General features: G+C 40.5%; 1 protein-coding gene across 1 annotated transcript in view; it reads right to left on the bottom strand.

Annotated features, from left to right (window-relative positions):
* LOC103032235 (WD repeat-containing protein 70) overlaps positions 1-20,982 on the bottom strand; it is a 72,312-nt gene that overhangs the window by 42,980 nt on the left and 8,350 nt on the right. The window contains exons 8-10 of the mRNA XM_007244798.4: positions 17,755-17,908; positions 14,000-14,076; positions 5,390-5,564 (exon numbers count right to left, since the gene is read on the bottom strand). Of these exons, the coding sequence (XP_007244860.3) occupies positions 5,390-5,564; positions 14,000-14,076; positions 17,755-17,908 (406 nt within the window). The remainder of the gene's footprint in view (positions 1-5,389; positions 5,565-13,999; positions 14,077-17,754; positions 17,909-20,982) is intronic.

A 20,982-nucleotide genomic window follows, 5' to 3' on the forward strand; every position in this document is an offset into this window, starting at 1 on the left:
ATCAACCAAAATAAAATATTTGCCCATATAGCAAATTCGCCAAAGTCACCAAACACAGTTTTCACAGGTTTCCATAAACTTTGCAACTTCATTCATTATTGCATATATTAAATAAACGTAAGATTTTTTGTCTTGCATTTCAACAAAAAACAAGTATTTAATCATTTTAATGATTTAATAAAAAGTATTGAACCCTGAATATTTTCATCTCAGCAGATGTACCAAAAAAATCACATTATGGCTTAAAATAAATTAAGAATAAAAAGAAAAATTGTCATCTAAAATGTCATTATTTGGTAACGTTATTTGTCTTTTTTTTCTTCTTTTCAACAAAAGCTGTTTTTTTCTGCCATTTTTGACCAAATTATTTCAGTTGCTATATATTTGGTTCATCTCATCACAGAAACACAAATTTGGCCCAGGTGTGTTTGACCTCCCTTTTGCATGCCACTGTAAAACAAAACAGGAAAAAAAAAATCTAATATATCCCCGTACCCTAATCCAGACTAATACTTTTTTTCTTTTATAGCTGTTTTTATTTCTCCTGCAACTTCAAAGGATCCTTCGGTGCCATCAGGTTTGGTGTACTCTAAAGCATATTAGGTTAACGAGGATGAGGAGGGAGGTAATGTGATGAAGTGATTCACTAATCTGTCTGAGTCCTTTACCTGCCACGTTCTGCTCGGGTGCAAACAAAGAGCCGTAGCCCGTCACTCACTGCCTTTACATTAACCACGCCGGATACATGCAGGCCCTGATCACACATTCACACTCACTCAACCTTACAGAGAGAGAGAGAGAGAGAGAGAGAGAGAGAGAGAGAGAGAGAGAGAGAGAGAGAGAGAGAGAGAGAGAGAGAGAGAGAGAGAGAGAGAGAGAGAGAGAGAGAGAGAGAGAGAGAGAGAGAGATAAAGAAAGAGAGAGAGAGAGAGAGAGAAAGAATGGAGTGGGCTTTTATGGCGATACACAGCAGGGTCCATGTGCTCTGCATTAACTCCCAACATTCCTGCTACCAATTAAGCCCACATCCAGACCAACTTTGTCTCTTAATGACAATAATCACTTTTGACATTTGGGCTGAGCATCGGCCTGATTTTGTTTTTCGCCAACGATGTTTAGAATGGAAAATCCCTTGGAGAAACTGCATGGGGTTAATCTGAACGTAAACTTTTTCTTTAACTACAGTAGTGAGAAAGTGTAAACCAACCACAGTTGGTGGGAAAAAAGGAACTGTGGTAATAACGGCGATGGAAATGGTCGTAACAACGTGGGAAGAGATTAACAGTGATAGCTGGGGCCGAACGCCACCTACTCAATCTTTCAAAATTGCTTTATGAACAGTATCCCAGGTCTCCACACCACCACTCCTATAAACCCAAGACTAAAATAAAAAAAAAGAAAGAAAGAACACAACATTGGTCAGGTTGCAGCACGACAGCTGTGAACGAGTCTATGAAAGATTGAGTGCCAAACCCTCCCCTACTTCCTAACTGATCCCTCTAGAGGATGCGTCACCTGGCAATTTCCTCCAGGCTTTGGACACTGAGCAGAACTCGATGAACATATAAAATATATAACTATGAACACCTCCAAAACTGTGGGTTCCCAAAGTAGTGAGCAATATGAAGCAGCCTAGTCTAGAGTAGAGCTTAGATTCTCTAAGCCTGAACCCAACCCGAGGCCCGACTCGAACTCGAGCTTGGTCTGGCCAAGATTTCCCACCACTTTCCTCGGGCCGGGTCGGGCTCTGTTTTTAATGCTATTTTTATATATTTTATATAAACCTATGGCGTGATAATCACAAAACAGCAAAGTAACAAATCAAACTGTGTTTTAAATAAAATGTTACACAAGTTAGAATGTTTTAATCACACAGCCCTCGAACACGTGAGCTCCTCCACTTGTCTGCGCATAGCCTTATTGTTGTTTTATGTGTTTTGCACTCCATGTTTGGCTATATGTTTAAAATTAAATAAAAAAAAAAATGTTTTTTCAGAAAGTGTTTTATATTCTTAGACATTGTTAATTATATTAGAGTAGACGGGGAGATCGTTTTTTAATAAACATTGTTCTTAAATAATTGGTCTATGCTTCTTCAGTGTTGTAATGTTAATTAATATTGCTCTAAACAGATTTCGCTCTTTTAAACAGTGCGAAAATGTTTTTAAAAAGCTAATTTTGATACAAAATTACAAAAAAAAACATATTTTTTAAACTGAGCTCAGACTTACAAAACCAGTTTATGGTGCGAGTCGGCTCAGGCTCAGGCAGAAGGTTCGGGCCGGGTTGGGCCGGGCTGGATTTTTTTGGGCCCAATACAAGCTCTAGCCTATAGTAAGGACACGGGGTACGTTCATACAGTTAAAAAATAAATAAATAAAATTATTATTATTATTATTATTAAAAGTGGCCTAAATCCAATTGTTTTTCTACATTACATGTGGCAGTGTGAACTATGCAAAATGAGATAATGAACATAAAATTTTCAATTCCAATTTGGGCCACTTTAGTGTGGAAATGCATCAATACGCATTTAATACATATCTGATATGTGGAAATGGAAATGTCTGTCTGTACAGTCAGATCAGTATTAATATAATTTAGATATTTGTGTCAAGAAAAAAAAAAAGGCTGTCAAACGGAGGGAAAATATGCTTAAATAGACAAGAAAACGAACGGCAGCTGTGAGTATGGGTTTCAGTGGCAAAATAACGAAGAAACACAACTGACATTTGAAAGCTTGTGTTGCAACTAATCAGCGTTCCTAATTAAATGGCCAAACACCCACTGTGTGAATGTAGCTTCAGATGCAGTCAGATTGAAGATGCAACTATCTGACCTGGTGGTCTGGTGTTCTGGATCCACTCAGGTCACAGTAAAACACGCACTGCCACGGATTTACACAGTTAATTAACATTTTGAGGCAGAATCAGGCAGAATGTTAATCAGGAGCCAATGTATACAAACACTTCGATGCCTTACTCAAACAAATGGAATGCACGGACTGATTGTGCCGAATTATAACCTCCTTTGTTCTTTTTTTGTTAATTATTCTCCCAGTGACTGCAGTATACCCGCTCCTCTATCAGGCCTGACCGCCTGTTACATCAGGTGCTATTTTCTACCACTAGATGGATTCTTCTCATAACTTTCAAATGTGCACACATGCCTAAAAATAAAAAATTGACACACGGTGATCTGCAACAAATATACAAATATACATACCCTGGTCTGCTTGCAGTTCAGCAGCATAAACAGACTAAGGAAATGCGGCCTTGTGGGCTTTTCCCACAGCCTACATCAACATAATCATCAACTACAAAACTACAAACTGACTGGATTTATTCTTTAATTACAGAATTGTGTAATGACTTTGCAAAAAATTGTCTTTTTTTGGTCCTAGATTCCCTCTTCTGTTGGCAAAAGTAGCTAATTTTACCTCACTGCTGTCAATACAAACCATGCTTTGTACTAGAGGTGGGCGATATTGCCCTAAAGTAACGATAAAGTTATGATATTATGACTTTTTTTTTTTTTGCAATAACGATACTCTTTGCGAAATGACAAAACACTGAATTAAAAAAAAAAATATTTTAAGAAAACACTATTACAACTAAATTAAATATAAAATATAAAATATAAAAAATATGATATGGCAACATCACAGATTATTTTCTTGAGCCCAACCCGACCCGAGGCACACGCACATACACACGTGAGCTCCTCAACTTGTCAGCATTTGACCGCATTTGCAGGCTGTTCGTAGCGGTTCTTAAAAAAAACATTTTTTCAAAACAATACGTCTATGCTTCTTCAGTGTTGCAATTTTAATTAACATAATTTTAAAAAAGGTTTTAAAAAGCTCAGTTTTAACACTCTACTTGCTAAAAAAATATTGGGTTTATTATTAGGGCTCGGGCTCATAATAACAGTTTATGGGGCAGGTCGGGTTGGGCTCTCGCAGAACGTTCAGAACGCCAGAACGCTCAGGCTTGGATTTTTTGGGCCTGATCCAAGCTCTAATCTGCAGTGATTGTGGGGGAGACTGTACAGGATAATAACAATGATGATATTTAGCTTAGCGCTGTGCAAACTGTACTGGGATTTGACTTTCTCTTAAAAGAGCCTGCAAAGTCTCTTTGGGCGAAAATAGTGTTTTTTGACCATCAAAAATCACACGTTAGAACCTCAGCTTAGGCTTAGCTTATGTGTTTGACAATTTTATATACTAACTGGTGCTTAGCCATTAAGATCCCTCAGTCCATCATCGCATCTTGTCATCCTGAAACATACGAATGTCGACAGTCATGACCCTTGATGGCCTCTTAAATCAGATGCTACTTTTCTACTGGATGAATTTCTCTCATACCTTACAAATTGATACACATGCCTCAAAAAAAATAAATACAAGAAAGGATACCCACTGATCTGCAGCAAATATATACACTTGTCTGCTTGCAGTTCAAAAGCTTCAACTGACAAAGGAAATGCACCCTGGTGCACTGTTCCCACAGCCTACGTCTACATCAACTACATCTCCCTGGGAACGGTACTCGAGTTCACCGAGCAGGATCCTATAACGGCATACCTTCCATTGCCCTCTGGGGCACACTCTGAACCGAACGCTCACCACGAGTCTGCCCTGAGGCCTGAACAAAAGGCAGAGATTCTCAAACGGCCCCAACATCTGCTCCGAGACCAGTGCACAGCACGCGTCAACTCTGACCGCAGCCTCTATCCATCCATGTCAGGCCTGAGACTAGGCAGGAGGACACCCAGGCAGCTTATTTACAGAGCGGGGCTGCCGTAAACACCGTTTTCCTCCACCTTCTCGCTTCATGAACCCTGCAGAGACCTGGTCACTATCACCACCCCCCATTGAACTCTAACCGTCTTCAGTCTGGGACGGTCAAGCCCTACTGACCTCTTGTTTCCTCAAGCCAAGGTTGACCTGACAGTGGCCAGCACTGACCATTTTACGGCTCTTCTCAAAGCCATACGCTTCCTTATCTGTAGACGGAGGGGGGAAGCCCACCTACAGTAAATATCTAAACCACTTGGAAACATCCTGCTATAAATAATAAGAGCTTCCTGACATTAGTTATACTTGTTTCAGTTACTGCTTGATGGAGATCTATCACATCTATAAAGCAGGGCTGCCTAATTATTTTACTGGAGATCTACAGTACCAACCTGCTCAGATTTCAGAGTTCAGAGTTCAGATTCAACCCCAACCTAATTATCCTGATACAGGTAACAGAGGCTTTCTACACAATCTGAATATAACAGTCATGTGTGCTGGATCAAAACAGGATGGTTATTCTCCTAAAATATGTTTGGGTACCCCCACTTTAAAGCACTTTTTGAAGAAAAAATTTGAAGGACTTACACTTAAGTTTCTGTCCCAGATCTGGATGGTTCCATCCTGGCAGCCCGCAGCAATGAGCTTCCCATCCCGGCTGTAGGTGCAGCAAGTGGGAGTAACTCGCTTGCCCTGCAGGGAGCGAGGCTTGAACACAGACTTGTGCTTCTTGTCACTGTTGAGGTCCCACGTTCTCACCGTTCTGAAGCAAACAAAATGAAAAAGCTAGTCACAAAATGTGCAAATTACTGGATACTTCAATAAGCATATGATAGAACTTGTCAAGAACTTGTACACATGAACCAATAACAAATAACAAACCTCTATTGCCAATTAAATGGCAGATAATAGTTTAAATTAACAATATTATTGTAATACACGTGAAAGTTATAGAGCTTTACCTTAATCTAATAATTTAATTTAAATATAATTACCAATCTGGGGTTGCATTGTGTTTCAATTCTTCATTCCATCATATTTTTTATTGAAAGTTACAACATTAAGTTCTTGAAGAGATTCTTACATAGGAATGTTCCGGCCAATACAGGATGGGTAGAAAAGAAAATGAAATAACTACAGCAGGGCCACTTCACTTTACCACCCTGAGATAATCTCACGCACCTGATCCAGGTAATTAAGGCCTTCAGGGACATGTAAATATTCTAGACCAGACCAAGAACGAGCACCCTGCACTACAGCAATACGACAGGTTGAGCCAGAGTAGCTCTTAGGTATTTTAATCAAGTCTTTTTCAACAAGTTACAAGAAGAAATATTCTTGCATTTCTCCTGGATGCGATTGGTGCCAAATCACAGCTCTAGGTATGATGCAACCTTCAGAAGTGCTCACATAATTCTGCAACAAGGAGGAGCCATTAAAGCAAAGCAAGAGAGTGAGAAAGAGAGAGAGAGAGAGAGAAAACACCAGTAGATCAGCATGACAGGCATATTTGAAGGATCCATGAAATTCCAATTTTCTTCTCTACATCTGCTGAACACATTACAGCTGTTGGGGGAGGCCGGAGAAAGAAGAGAGCGAGAAATAAAAACACAGACAACAGCCACATGCGCATCTTTGGCACTGGGGAATTAAAAAAGGCAGAGGAACGACGATGTAATGCGATTCCCAGGCAGCAAACTGTTGCTTTTTAGTGCCGGTCACCGGCATACCTGATGCGTTTGGGATGCGGGGCTGCCAAGATGCGAAAGAGTAAAATAAAAAAAAAGTCAGTGGTTAAAAAGAGCAGGGCGGCAGCAGTCAGGTTTTATTTAGGTCAGGCCACTCAAAGAAACCCTTGAGTAACAGTACCGATGCGATGGACAGGGTACGTGAAGGAAGCCGAATCAGGTGGAAGAAGAGAACATGGAAGGTTGAACGGGTCACGGCTATCCTATGGTACCGAAGACAGGCTCTTAATATAGTTGTCGAGCAGCATGATGTCTTTCAGTTAGAGCAGCAAAACTTGACACCACTGTAAGGTTGTGGCGAGCTAACAGGCCCAAAAACCTTTTAATGCCTGCTTTCCTTGCTCTGAGCGACAACTTAGCCAGTTCCCGTCATCCTTCTCCTGGCGTCGACTTCGCATCACTTACTAAGTGCACGAACTGTGACCAAGGCAGAAGAAAGCAGTCAAATGAGAAGAGCAGGGGCAAGCAGAGGTCAGGGCAAGTCAACTTGTTCAAATACATGCCATGCCAAGCAGACAAGAGCGTCTGGTGCCTGGGAGTCAGTCCGGCAGGCTAAGCGTGTCCAAGTGCTTCTCTGCCCCCCTTTACACTTTGACTAGCTGTAAACTCCAGAGGTCAGAAGGTCCTGAGAGGACTGTAAACAAAGCGATAGCCCTGATAGCACCCAGGACTGGATTCTGGCACATCTACATGGTCATCAGGTTTAAACAAGGAGAAGGAGGAACTGCTGAGGTGGCAGGGAAACAAATTTCAAAAAGCCATTTTGAGGAAGGTAGGTAATAATTTATCACACATAGAGGACATCCTTGGGAATGGGTCTGGACACAAACCAAAGCTCTACTGATAGACTGCTAGTGGCACCACTGATCATTTGATTTTGGATTGCCCAATCGGTCGACAAATTGATGAGATCAACTTTTGTGAAGATGGAGAAATAAGGAGAAGGAAAGATACAAGTTTCATCAAGTTGCAATCATGCCTTACTATAAAAGGAAGATTTATGCAATGACAAATGACCCCACCCCACTCAGAACGATTTACAAAAGACCTCGGTGCTTACAGCATGAATCCTAATTCTTAGAACCCTATAGAAAAGCTTCCCAGACAGGGATTAAGCCTAGTCTTGGACTACACAGCACTTTGAATGGAAATTTTCCATTGAAAGGGAACCATAGACAAGGATTAGGCCTAGTAGACTAAAAAAAGCCCGAATCCAGCTCATAACTGTGAGTTTGGAACCTGTCTGGTCAGTGTGAAAACGGAGTTGAACATTTGAAGCATTAGTTTTCCTGCGGCAAGACCTAGTACAATTTGAGTGTTCAAGTGTGAATGAAAGAAATGTTTTTACTGAGAAATACTGTGGAATCCAAGTCGTAAATATGCATTTGAGAACTGACTGGTCAGTTAGAAAACACTCCATTTAAAGCATCAGCCTACATATGTAATAGTAAGCTATTGTAATATTACATATCTAATAAATTCCTAAGAATTTACCAGAAGGGCTCAAATATGAACAGAAGCAATTATTTTAAAGGGAAATTCTGCTGTGCCTGGGTTGCATCCAGGATAGTGGAAGTTTTTTGTGAGCCTACTATTAGCTTTAATACTTTCACAGCAAGTCTGGGTGTGTGCTTTTGAACAAAATACTAATTGCAAGAAGCAAACGTGAAGTAGACAACCATTTCCGAGATCGGAGTGGGAATGGGATTTTACATGTCTGTGTCTTGTTCATTCCTCTTAGTCATTCTCCACGCCCGGCATAATCTCCTTCTTCCCTAGCAGTGAAAGTGTTGGTCAATAAATCTGGTCTATGTGCTAGCTTGTACATGAAGTGCTGTGGTAATTATGGACACATTGTTCGTGCAACTGAAGCATGCTTAATTGAAAGTGACAGGCAGAACTATGGTGACACGGAAGCTTGTTTTCCTCCCTAGTCCCATGTACCACGCTAATTCTCCACACATTGAGGAGGGCACGTGATAAGAGACGATAGCCATACAATCCCACTCATGCGTGGGCAGTTTACGACCTAACACGGTCATTCACACATAAACCCAGGGCCTACAACCCTGAGCCCCCACCACACCTTTTTCCCCACCTCAGCAGATGCTATCTGCCTGAGGGCTGGTGTTTAGCCCTGCGAGACGCAAGTGGCTGGGACAATTCCTCAGATGGATGGATAAGGAGGGCGGTATAAAAGAGTAGCTGATCAAAGCAGCAGAGAGACAGGTCTGAATGGCACTGAGGCTTGAGGCCCCTGGTGACTGCATGTGTGCATGTTATCGCCCCGCTGATTATGAGGAAACACCGGTCTTGTTTTAGGGGCCACTGGAGATAAGGAAGGGAAAGTGCCAGGAGAACAAATAAGGTTTGGGTGGGCAGGGGGGATTCCTCTGTTTGGGGACTTAACAAGAGACCACTCTGAGACTCCCTCTAATCAAAGCATAGGCTGGTAAAGACTACCAGATGGGCGTTAGGGATGTGGATAAAAAAGGATATGCACCAAGGACTTTGTTATTCAGTGGTCTATTAAAGAATACCACTGAAGGCAACCTCCTCACAAACCTCTTAGACAATTGAAAGGGGACATCTGGGCAGAGGGGGGTCGAGGTTCCTCGGAAGTAGAGCGGCAACCACAAAAACACAAATTCCAAATGGTACGAGCATTCTTGACAAAGACATGGAACACTTCATCTCTAAAGAGGAGTACAGTTTCAGACTCGATGGACTGTAGATGAACCTGATGCATCTCCCACCCAATGCCCCAACTTGTTCTTCAGCCCCAAAAGACTTGAATCCCACACCACTTTGGAGAACTGTGGAGATCCGACTTCACGGCTGGAAGAGCGGAAGAGTTCATATGCTGTAAAAGGCCCAAAATGGATATCTCCAAGCCGTCCGTGGCCAGCAGCGAGAGCATAGGGTTTCATATAGAAAAATGAGGGACATTATCTGGTGACAACTGTGGTATGCAAGAAATGAATACATATTAATTGATCATCTTAAGAGTAGTGAAGAAGGTTATCTTACAACTGGAACTGGAACTGGATGTTTGAGACGTCTGAAAAATGCAAGATTAATTTTTTTTTTAAGACATCAACATTTGTCTTCAATGGGAAAGGTTTGCGTCTTGTCCAACTGCTCTCTGGATTATATAAGAACTGTTCGAAGCTCAGGAAAAGGTTTTGCAATGACCTTACAAATTCTCAAATGCAATTCAGGTACATTGCTGCAAATTCAAACCTTTAAACAGTAAGCACCATTCATAAGAAAGAGCATTTTTCAATAAAGCAGACTACCTTTAGGGACAGGTGGCAAACCACCCGTAAAGGCTGAGCCGGAGCTTTATCCTGAGCCAGATGCTTACACTAATGCCCAGAGTGGCATTTGAGGAATCTGCGGCATTCGTTTTACAGTAGAAGATTCTTCAGGTGGCGTTACAGGAGATTTGAGCTGTGGGGCAAAGAGTAGTGGTGTGGAGAGATCTCCCAGAAGCCATTACACGGTGTCAGAAAAATTCGACTTTACAGCCTGCCCTCGGCAAACCGTGGGTGATGGAATGTTGCCTCATGAAAGGAGGAGGCTGAATAAACTATACCGGCAGCCAAAACCAAAAAAAGGCCCCACATCAGGGTGAATGCGACTAAAAGCAAATCATCAGGTGAATAGCATTTGTCTCTTCAGTGCAAGTGAAGCAGAAACCTGCAAGCCAGAATTTGTTTTCAGCAGTGTTGAAGCATTGCTAACATTTACATCATCTGTACACAAGAGGGTACACTGAAACAAGATTTTTTTTTTTTTTTTTTTTAAGAAACATCGTTTATCACATTAAGTGACACTTCTGAGTACATGCAAGTTCACGGGAGTATGGGAACATGAATTCACACATCATGATTAAAAACAAAAACACATGTTCTGTAGAGTTCCGTGTCAAAGAGCACTCTACTCCCAAGATTATAATATACAGCAAAACTCTCATCAAATTACTCAACTGGACATTTCTACTGCAAACATTCCTCGAGTACGGAAATCCCCATGCATACAGCGCTAGGCTATCCAAAACGCTTTTAACGTTATCTCACATGGCAGAGAAAAGCGGTTCTTCGCCAAATAACTTGGCAGGGAAGGCGGCCTGCTTACTGCACGCTGTGAATAAGCACCTGGGTGGCCAGAGGGACGTCTAGTCCTCCTTAAATTCCCTGAATGGGAACGACTGCTGTGAGGACTAAACGGCAGGCAACAGTGATCCTGTGGTCCGGAAAAAAAAAGATGAATGGGATGAAAAGGCTGACAAAACACACGGAAACAGATGGGCTGTACTTGATGACTGTCTGCTTAGGCACTGATCATCAAAAAATAAGAAAATGTAATTCTATTCAAAACTATTCGGACATGCATGCATAATGCAACATGCCAGATGTCTTACCATGGAGATGTAGAGGTTCCTAATGGTGTCCTGAATTAATACATCCCATTCAGTTTTAATTTAATAAGGCAGGTCAGTGCATCCCTAATTTAGTTTAGAAGATCCAGTTTTGCTTAGAATGTAGGACAGACTGTAACGCTAAAACTGTGAAGAGTCCGTTTATACCAACGTAATTAACAAAAATCCACGACAATTGATTACTATGTTTGTGTGTTTAATAAATATTTACAGTTCTATTTAACATATTTTTTCCTTTTTTCAACACGATTTTCTCCCCAATTTGAAAGGTCAATTACCCTATCGACTTATTAGGACTCCCCCATCATTAATAATGCCCCAAAACTAGCATGTTGATGATGCTTATTCTGATATATGTGAAGCTAGGCTCCACCTCTATTGCAACTTGTTGCGGATATAGCGGCACTCAGGAAGCCAGCATTCTGATACATTAGCCAACAGATGCCTGTGCTGATCGACATCACCTTAAGAGAAATGAGGGGAAAGAGCGCCATCTAGCCACCCAGAGTCAGCAAGTCTAATTGTGCTCTCTCTCTGACTCTGGCTGCTGATGCCAGTCCTCGGATCATCGTGGCAGCATCTTACTCCATGGAAACACTCGCGCAATATTTACAGTATTTTTAAGCTGAACAATGCACTGACAAGACTGAGATCAATATGCAGCAGTTCATCAGAGTCCCCCGAGTCCTGCACCGCAGACCTTATTAGCAATTCAGAGCAACAGCCTCACTCGTACGTTTTAATTTAGCTGTCGGCTTAATCTACAGTGACTGAGACATTATCACGCCTATTATCCAGCTCCTTCTCACCTCTGACCCCCAGCTAATCAGACTGAAGCGCAGTGTCTCACTTCAGCCCAGCAGCAGAGTCAGGCTCGGCCTCCCCCGTCCAGCGCTAACACCCGCCACAGTCATTATATACTCTCCCCGAGATCCTCTCAGACTGCAAGTGTGATTAAGACAGACAGAGGCACGAAATGAAAAAGAAGGAAAAGAAAGGAAATAAAGAAGCCAAACACTGGGGGAAGCAGGCCACACGAGTGGATCGCAGCACTTCCACCCCCCAGTCATCACTTCACGGCCCCCTCTCCCAGCCTCTGGAGCCCGCAGTGCTGAAACGACGTCCGGCCAGGGACAGCGAACATCTGCAGCTGCTCTGGCCTGAAATTGCTCCCTGTTCCCTCCTCTCCAACAGCCGGCAACACCCATGGTAACGTGCCACGGGACGATTTCCAGAAGGTAAATTAAGGCGGAATAAAACAGCCCCGCATGTGTAACTGCATGCCGCACTGTAAACATTCGTCAGCGCTGTTTTCTGCTGGACGTTTTCAGTAATGATGACAGTGTTGGGTTTCCTCACTGTGGCCCATCCAGAACATTATGGTAATCATGGAGTAAATGCAAATTACAACTGAGTAAAAAGTATTAAATAAAAAAAAAAAAAAACTTCTGTTTTCAGAAGTAAAAAGCAATTAAAAAAAAAAAAAAAGCAAAAACCTGGCTTTATCTACAAACTTAATCTGACAATGTCACAATGGCATAACCTGTTATACTGAAGTGAATTTAATATATACTTAAGTTGTTCCGTATACAGAAATAGTCAAAAGTTTGAACACAACTTGCAATGCAATGTTTTTATTTATTTTTTATTTTTCCTGCATTCTAAATGAATACTGAAGTCAATCAGAATATGGAGGAACACATAAGGAACCATGTAGTAACTAAAAATTACTGTTAAACAAACCAAAATTCTCTGTTAAGAAGCTTTTAGATGCTCTTATGTGGGGAGCTGTTAACTTGTTGTTTCTGAGGCTGGTAACTCTGATAAAATTATCCTGTACAACAGAGGGAACTCTTGTTCTTTTTTTTCTGTGGTGGTCCTGATGAGAGCCAGTTTCATCATAGTGTTTCAGATGGTCTTTTTGCGACTGCGCTTTGCAATTTTTTTCCATAATATGAATTACGAGATACTGTTTCCACTAAAATGTACCACCTTGTTATTTTAACTTACTGTTACAAGACTGTGATGTAGCAGTTAAATGGGGTTTTGGAAGTGGCCCTTTTTTTTTTTAGCTCTGGTTTGGTTCAACAGTGTTTGAGGTTTACGGTCTTCTGTCATCGACTGAACTCTCAATATTCAACAATACCATGATAAATACAATTTTCCATCCTAGTGCTTTATGTTCTTTAAATGGACATACTTTTTTTATTTAGGAATTTAAAATGCCATAGTTTTATAATAATTTACCACTATTATATAATATTTTTATTATTCAGTTCCATATTTTACTAACTTTACTGTACAGGATGTTTGCCATTAAAAAGACAGAAGGAATGCTTCTTAATTGCTAAAACACATGCATTTTTGGATTAAAATAACCTGGAGCAATGCTTTATTTAATTGTATAAAATCTTTAGTGAATCAATAAAGCCATAAATCGACATAGTTTAGTCAATCACAGTTCAGTGTGTGTCATAGGTCCTCGCCTGCCAGCGACTCATCACCTGCTGCACATGCAAGGAGGATAGAAGTGCACAGTAAAATACAGGGTAAAACAAAGTAACAGCAAATTTGCTTCATTAAAAACAACCCCTGCTGTAAACCCAGAGATCCTGAAGATTATCCAGGATTATCCACTAAAGCACAAGAACAAATGGTGTTTTGAAACGAGAAGCCGGGAGAGATATGGGGCACGCTAGCGGTTCTCCCGCTCGAACGGTACCTCACCGGTTCCACCGGGGAACAGACTTACCTCTGAGACCCAGAGCAGAAAAGAAACACCTAGAAAAACTCTCCCTCACTCACTTTAGCTCTGACTAAAGCAGTCCCAGTGGTTCTATTACTCAAACACTGAGTCACAGAGACCACCGGCGTCAGGCGCGGCTGACCTTCACCTCCTTAAACAGCTCTATACACTGGAATTCTATATGGAGCTGGAGGGCCCGCGCTCCTGAAGGGGCCGGCCCCTCGCGCTCAGATTTCTGCTCATCTTTAGGGATTACTCACCCATCGTTGGAACAGGTGAGGAACTCTTCTTTGATCTTGGGGTGCCAGCAGCCGCCGTTCAGCATGGCCGTGTGTCCCTGTGGAGCAACACAAGACAAACGGCTCCACATCAACTGTCTCTCTGGAACTCAAACTCACACAGAAACACAGACACTGAATAGAAGGAATGTTCAAATTGAAAAAAAAGCCACAGGGAACATTTAAGCACTGTTAACTCAGCTCTTTCACCCAGATCCACAGAGTGCAATTATAGTCTGTGACAATAAATGTTGGATAAATACTGGATTAATATTTGGAATGATAACGTTCTGTGCATTGAAATAAGACAAATTATTCTATATTTTAATGTTAAATTACACCATGATGATTTATCAAAATATCCTTTTAATTCATGCATGCATGTTTTTCTACAAAAAATAATAAAGGCACAGGCCTCTAGACTCAGTGATGGACTAAGGCTGTTTTAAGGGCAGGGGTGAACAAATGTGGGCACTATTTCTACAAGGTCATTTGTGCTCTCTCAGGGCTCCAGCAGCTGATGGCAAGTTCATGACCGGGATTCGAACCAGCGATCTCCCCATCATAGTGTCAGTGCCTAAGTCTGCTGGACCATTTGGCACTCTAGAGCTCTTTAGTGATGCTTTTTTAACCATGAGAGTACCAGGCAGGCGCTTGCTCCCGCTCTGCCAGTACCTAGACCTGTCCGGCAGGCCTCTAGACCTGTCCAGCAGGCCTCTGTACCCGTATGGCAGGCCTCTGGACCCATGTGGCTTCCAAAGGGACGAAAAAAAAAACAGTTTTCCACACAGTTTATAGACAAAGTTCATCCTTAACTGTTTCAAGCTGTGTGATCATCCACAACCAACCTCAACATCTGATTTCCTGTTCAAACTGTGCAGCAAAATTAGCCATAACAAATAACTGCGGCTCTAAGAAAAGCTCCTCAAACACAGACCGCCGGAGCTCCACAATTACACACAGTATTTACACGGGAAAACATTAGCAAACCAAATTTTAGGAATACTGTCAAAATTTATCAGTGTGCCATGAATCTCTGCATGTCAACTACCATGATTTAAAAAAATATATATTCACTACTGCAAAATAGTTTATAGTTATAATATTGTGGTGCTTTATTTTTATACACTTATATATAGATTTTAAAAGACTGTATGTTAAAATAGGTTTTCCGGATTTTTTCACATGACTGCAAACAAACACACACAAACACACACAAACACACACACACAAACACACACAAACACACACACACAAACACACACACACAAACACACAAACACAAACACACAAACACACAAACACAAACACACAAACACACACACACACACACACAGAAACACAAACAAAACCCCAATTAGGCCTGTTTTGTAGCAGCAAAGCAGATCAAAAGAGACAGAAGGAAGCTCTCTTTAGCGTTCCGCACAAAACGTTCCCAAAGAAGGATAATCACGTCAATAAACGGTACGACAAAGCTAAAGCTAATTTCTCCCATACGGAAAGAGAACTACGGAATACACAACGGCGGTCAAAGTGCCGGCCATTCCGGGGAATAGGAGGAAGTGCTCTCGCTATGCATGTACGATCCGCGCTTTCAACAGTATGGCAGAGCTAATTGGCAATGACTAAATAGAAGCAGACAGATACTGGTATATATTTACACACACGCAGGAAAACATGCCGAGCGCCCCACAAGGAGAAACAGCTAAATTACAAACAGCAGCAGCACAGAAGTGTCACTCTAGATTCTAGGAAAGCCCCTTGTGTATCAGAGTGTGAGTGTGAGTGTGTGTAGAAGGGAGAATGTCCGTGAATGGCATGCGGATACAGAGCATTAGTCCGGGTCACCTTCAGTGGGCCAACGCTCAGCTTCACTCCACAGAAAACTGCCTGCAAATTGGAGGCCAATGGAGCAGTGCAGCGTTCCCACAAGGGGGGAGGTTAACTAAAAAAAAAGGCACACCCATACACTCACACAGAGCATGCATGCGTGTGTGTGTGTGTGTGTGTTCGTTCATGTGCCTGTGTGGGCCGAAGGGAGAGGAGCGGCGACCAGGTGAAGCATTTAGCGACCCGTCCACTCACTGATGCAAGAAGCTGAAGCACACTTCATTACGGCTTCAACAAACACCAGCTCCAGATGCAGCAAACAAACAGCAGGACGCACCCATAAACTAACCGGGTCACCACCCAACTCACTACAGAATTAAAATGCTTCCATTACAAACTAATTACAATAAATTAACTTCCCTTCACTGATGAAAATGTACATAAATATAAATAAAAACAAAATCCAATAGTTTGCATCTCTTAAAAACCTTTATTTTGCTTATCATTTGACTACCAGAACTCCAACAACTGGTCTCCTCACTTGTCAGATGTTTGCAGACTGTCGGTAAAACAAAAAGAGGATGCTATCACTATGGCAACAACTTTCGTTATCATTGAGATGTGTTGCAACCATCAATTTATAAGGAGGTAATGTTCTTCGTGAAACTGCAAAATATGGTCTACTATGAATATAATATAAGACTACTATTTGAAAAGTTTTGCTATTTGCATTCTGTTTTTATTTATATTTATATACAGTTTAAAGCAGCACTAGGTAGGATTTCCTTGATTTTTGATCTTTTTAAAGAAGTAAAATTACAGCTTGAAACTCACTGCAGCGCTGCATTGAGGTGTAATAGGAGGAATAGCGGTGCTCTCGTGTCTATGCCGGAGCTCCTCTGAGCTCAAACCAGATTCTGTAAGTTTTTTCGAGGCGGCCACAACCAACGCTCGCGAGAACTGCGACCTGCTTTCCGACCTTTAGTTCTAACAGTTCTACAAGGACTACTGGTTCATTCTTTACAAACGAACATACAGACACTCTGGAAAGAGACCGAATATGTCTGTGAAAGCCAGAAAACGAGAAAGAGAAACTAATCTGCCTGAAACATTTATTACACTCCGCAACTGTAGGGGGAGCCCACGAGCACAACATCTCAATCCTACCTAGTGGAGCTTTAAATGAGTTTAAAAAAATATATAAAAAAATATATAAAAAAAATATATATATTTAAAAAAAAAAAAAGTTACAAAATACGCCGTTTACTCCCCAGTCCATATATGAAAACTATGGTGCAAATATCGTACAATACATGGACATGAGTTCAATAACTTTTGCTGACCTCGATATGTTATTATCGTCTTATCTAGTGAGAAGAGCCCATTAAAAGCAATAAGCAGCTACGTCAACTTCATTTAATGTAGTGTTTTCAATTTATCATATTTTATTTATATAGGATATTTATATATTATAATATACTATATTTTTTTAGATTCCAATTCTAATATTAAAATTCCTGAATATTTTTTGCTCTTTAAAAGGGAATAACCACATTATTATGCCAGTATATTATTATGACATCAGTGGTACAAAGGGGTCTTAAAATACAATCAACTCATTTACAGTTTTAGGCACCTAAAAAATCTTTAAAATCTTTAAATCAGAGTTTACTTCTAAACAATAATATTAGAAAAATATATATATTTTTACTTCTTTAAGCACTGTAAAAAAATGTGTACTGATTAGCGGCAGTTTAAAAAGACTCTAAAGGCATTTCCTAAAGCTTCTCAATGAGGTTAAGGTCTGGACTCTGTGGTGAACTCTCTCAATCCATGTGTTAATATGATGATCTCATGCTCCCTGAACCTGTATCCTCTATGACCTCAAACATGCGTTAAACTCTTACCTTTGTGTTGGCCATGTCCACAATATACTGGTCCCCTTTAACACACTCTAGAACCTGGAAACCATCACGGTCCAGCACTTTGGCTTGAGAATTTCCTGCTACCACCAGGATTACATCACCAGTGATGCTGTACTGCAGGGATCTGATCTGGTGACTGAACAAAAAAAAAACACAGAAGGTTGTGAGAAGTTAGTAAATTAACTTAATTAGTTTAAAACTGGAGGAAAACAAGGAAAATATTAGAAATAAATGAACAATGAAGCCTCTGAGACTAGTAAAAGCTGATGGCCCACTCCTGCAATTGCAGCTTTAGAAGCAAAAGGAAGTTTGGACTAACTGTGTGAATGTTGCCAGTAAATGAATGAAATAAGTAGGGGCTTTAAGCTCTGAGCAGCCAAGACATCATCTGACATTGCATCTACTACATTTAGTTAAGTGAACTGCTGCGTTCTGCGTGATGTGTGTATAGGAAACTGTGGGAGATGTCGCAAACTGTTGTGCATCTGCCTGTTGTGCAAGACTTCCGATCCTTCAGTGCGTTACATAACGGCCTTTAATTGGGAATTTGCGTGGACAAAAACGGTAAAACATAACATTTACTGTAGTCATAGTGATTTCAAACACAACAATAGCTGAAAGTGCTAGTCTGTCAGATGTTTGGTCCACTTAGTTTGTTCTCAATGCTTTCAGAAAAAAAAGTGGAAATAAAAAAAAAAAAAACATCCAGGGCATTCCCCATGCGGAGACTCCACACAGTGCTGAGATCCTGAGATAAGCAGAGGAAAAACAATGCCAATAAACCGGCTAAGCTTCAGATAATCCATGTGCAGCATTTCAGAAATAAACCAGATAGTATAATAGTATAAAAACAAGATAATTGTCTGAGTACACAACTGAACAATTGAAAGAAAGAATAAAAAAAAACTACTACATGCTTATTTTTTTTCCCCCATGTTCTCTGTGTTGTATTCGCATATTCCCACATCTCCAATGGAAGAATGAAAGCTTTTATATGCTGCATTTCTTTATGAAGAAGGTATTAAACATTTGTACATTTTCTTGATCTAAACTCCCACCCTACAACTGAACTTTATACATTCTAATCAAATGTAGATTCACATAAACCAGAGACCATCTTTTAAATTAGCCTATTTTGGACATAATTGTTTATTCTTCATGTAAACACCAAAAAAATAATAATGGTAATTGCACAATTAAACATTAATTTTCATGTCCAAACAAATTGTATATAAATTGTAAATAAAATATCTCTAATTGAATCAATAATTAATAGAAATTGAATCAAATTGGGACCTTCTGAATCAGAACTGAATTAACTTGAGAAATCATTGGTGATACTCAGTCCTAATCAGTACAGTTATAGCTACCTGGATGGAGCCTAACTTCACAAAATTACATTTGGGGTAGATCTAGAAATTTAGAGTAAACCTGCGAAACTCCTGGCAGTGATTTTCATATTTTACACTTTTTCTAAGTTTTTTTTTTTTTTACCATGTTCAATAAAAAAGCTTTTTGTAAGGTTGAAGAAAGCAGTTTGATACTGTTGTAAATGTTTTTTTTATACTTTTACATGAATTTTATTGTGCTTGCACTGTTTCTGTGTAATAAATGTAAATAGCTCTAAAAAGGTGCTGTTGTTGTTACTACAAATTACAAAAAATTTTAATAAAACTGTGTTTTTCCAGGTGAAAGAACTTATATTTTCGCTCATATATTTGAATACACATATTTGACTTTATCATTCCCTTCTATTTTTTTTCCAATTTTCATCCAATCTAGTTAGCCCAAATGTGTCAACCATTCACATGCTACTTAGTTGTATATCCCCAATCACAAGTGATGCCACAACACCAGGAGGGTGAAGACTAGCACATGCCACCTCCGACACATGTGAAGTCAGACTCCGCCTCTTTTCCAAGATTTCCAAATAGCTTCAGAGTGCGCTCAGAGGAAAGCGCAGCGACTCGGTTCCAATACATCAGCTCACAGATGCCTTGTGTTGCTCAACATCACCCTAGGAGTGATGAGGGTAAAGAGCGCAGTCTACTCTACCCACCCAGAAAAAGCAAAACCAACTGTGATTTGATCCAGCGATCTCCCGATCATAGTGGCAGCGCTTTAGACTGCTGGACCACTCGGAACCACGAGATTTTACTCCTTTTTTACTCTTCAAGCTTCTTTATGAACATATTCCCGATGGCCCAATCACAGCAATCAAACAGATTCCACTGGCTCATCACTGAGACGACATAAAGGTATTTAGTAACGGCTTTTCTCAGGAAGGGAAACCCAGCTAAAACACACTGGCCGGACTTAGTCACGCTGAAAACGAGTTCAAAAGCTCGCGTGTCAAAGCTCGGCCACATCTCCTGTACGGCAGTGCTGCCCAGTGTGGGTCACTGTGTTTATAGTCTCCACATGGCCAGTATTATCCTTGGCTGCAACGCCAGGAGTTTACTGGAGGAATATCACCACTCAGTTAATGTGGCTGGTAATGTGCCGTGGCACCGTGCTTCTCGTATGCAGCAGATTACATTCTGATATTTTAAGACATCCGCTCTTCTGGAGAATTCCTCTGTTGTGGATTTATTCTTTCACTTTCAAATAGGAATTATATAAGAATCAATAAAACACAGATTTATCTTTACCCTAAACAAAGCCAACGAGCAACGACTTTTGTTTTGGCTAAAATTTGCTACCTTGTATTTGGTCTTTATATACAACTCTGGAAAAAATTAAGTGACCACTTCAGTTTCTGAATCAGTTTCTTTGATTTTGCTATTTACAGGTTTATGTTTGAGTAAAACGAATATTGTTGTTTTATTCTATAAACTACAGACAACATTTTTAACAAATTCCCCCCAAAAATATTGTCATTTAGAGCATTTATTTGCAGAAAATAAGAAATGGCTGAAATAACAAAAAAGATGCAGAACTTTCAGACCTCAAAAAAGGCAAAGAAAACAAGTTCATATTCATAAAGATTTAAGAGTTCAGAAATCAATATTTGGTGCAATACCCCTGGTTTTTAATCACAGTTTTCATGCATCTTAGCATCATGTTCTCCTCCACCAGTCTTACTCACTGCTTTTGGATAACTTTATGCCTTTACTCCTGGTGCAGAAATTCAAGCAGTTCAGTTTGGTTTGATGGCTTGTGATCATCCATCTTCCTGATTATATTCCAGAGGTTTTCAATTTGTTCAAA

The sequence above is a fragment of the Astyanax mexicanus genome, chromosome 20 (assembly GCF_023375975.1).
Source record: "Astyanax mexicanus isolate ESR-SI-001 chromosome 20, AstMex3_surface, whole genome shotgun sequence".
In the NCBI taxonomy this organism is placed as follows: domain Eukaryota; kingdom Metazoa; phylum Chordata; class Actinopteri; order Characiformes; family Acestrorhamphidae; genus Astyanax; species Astyanax mexicanus.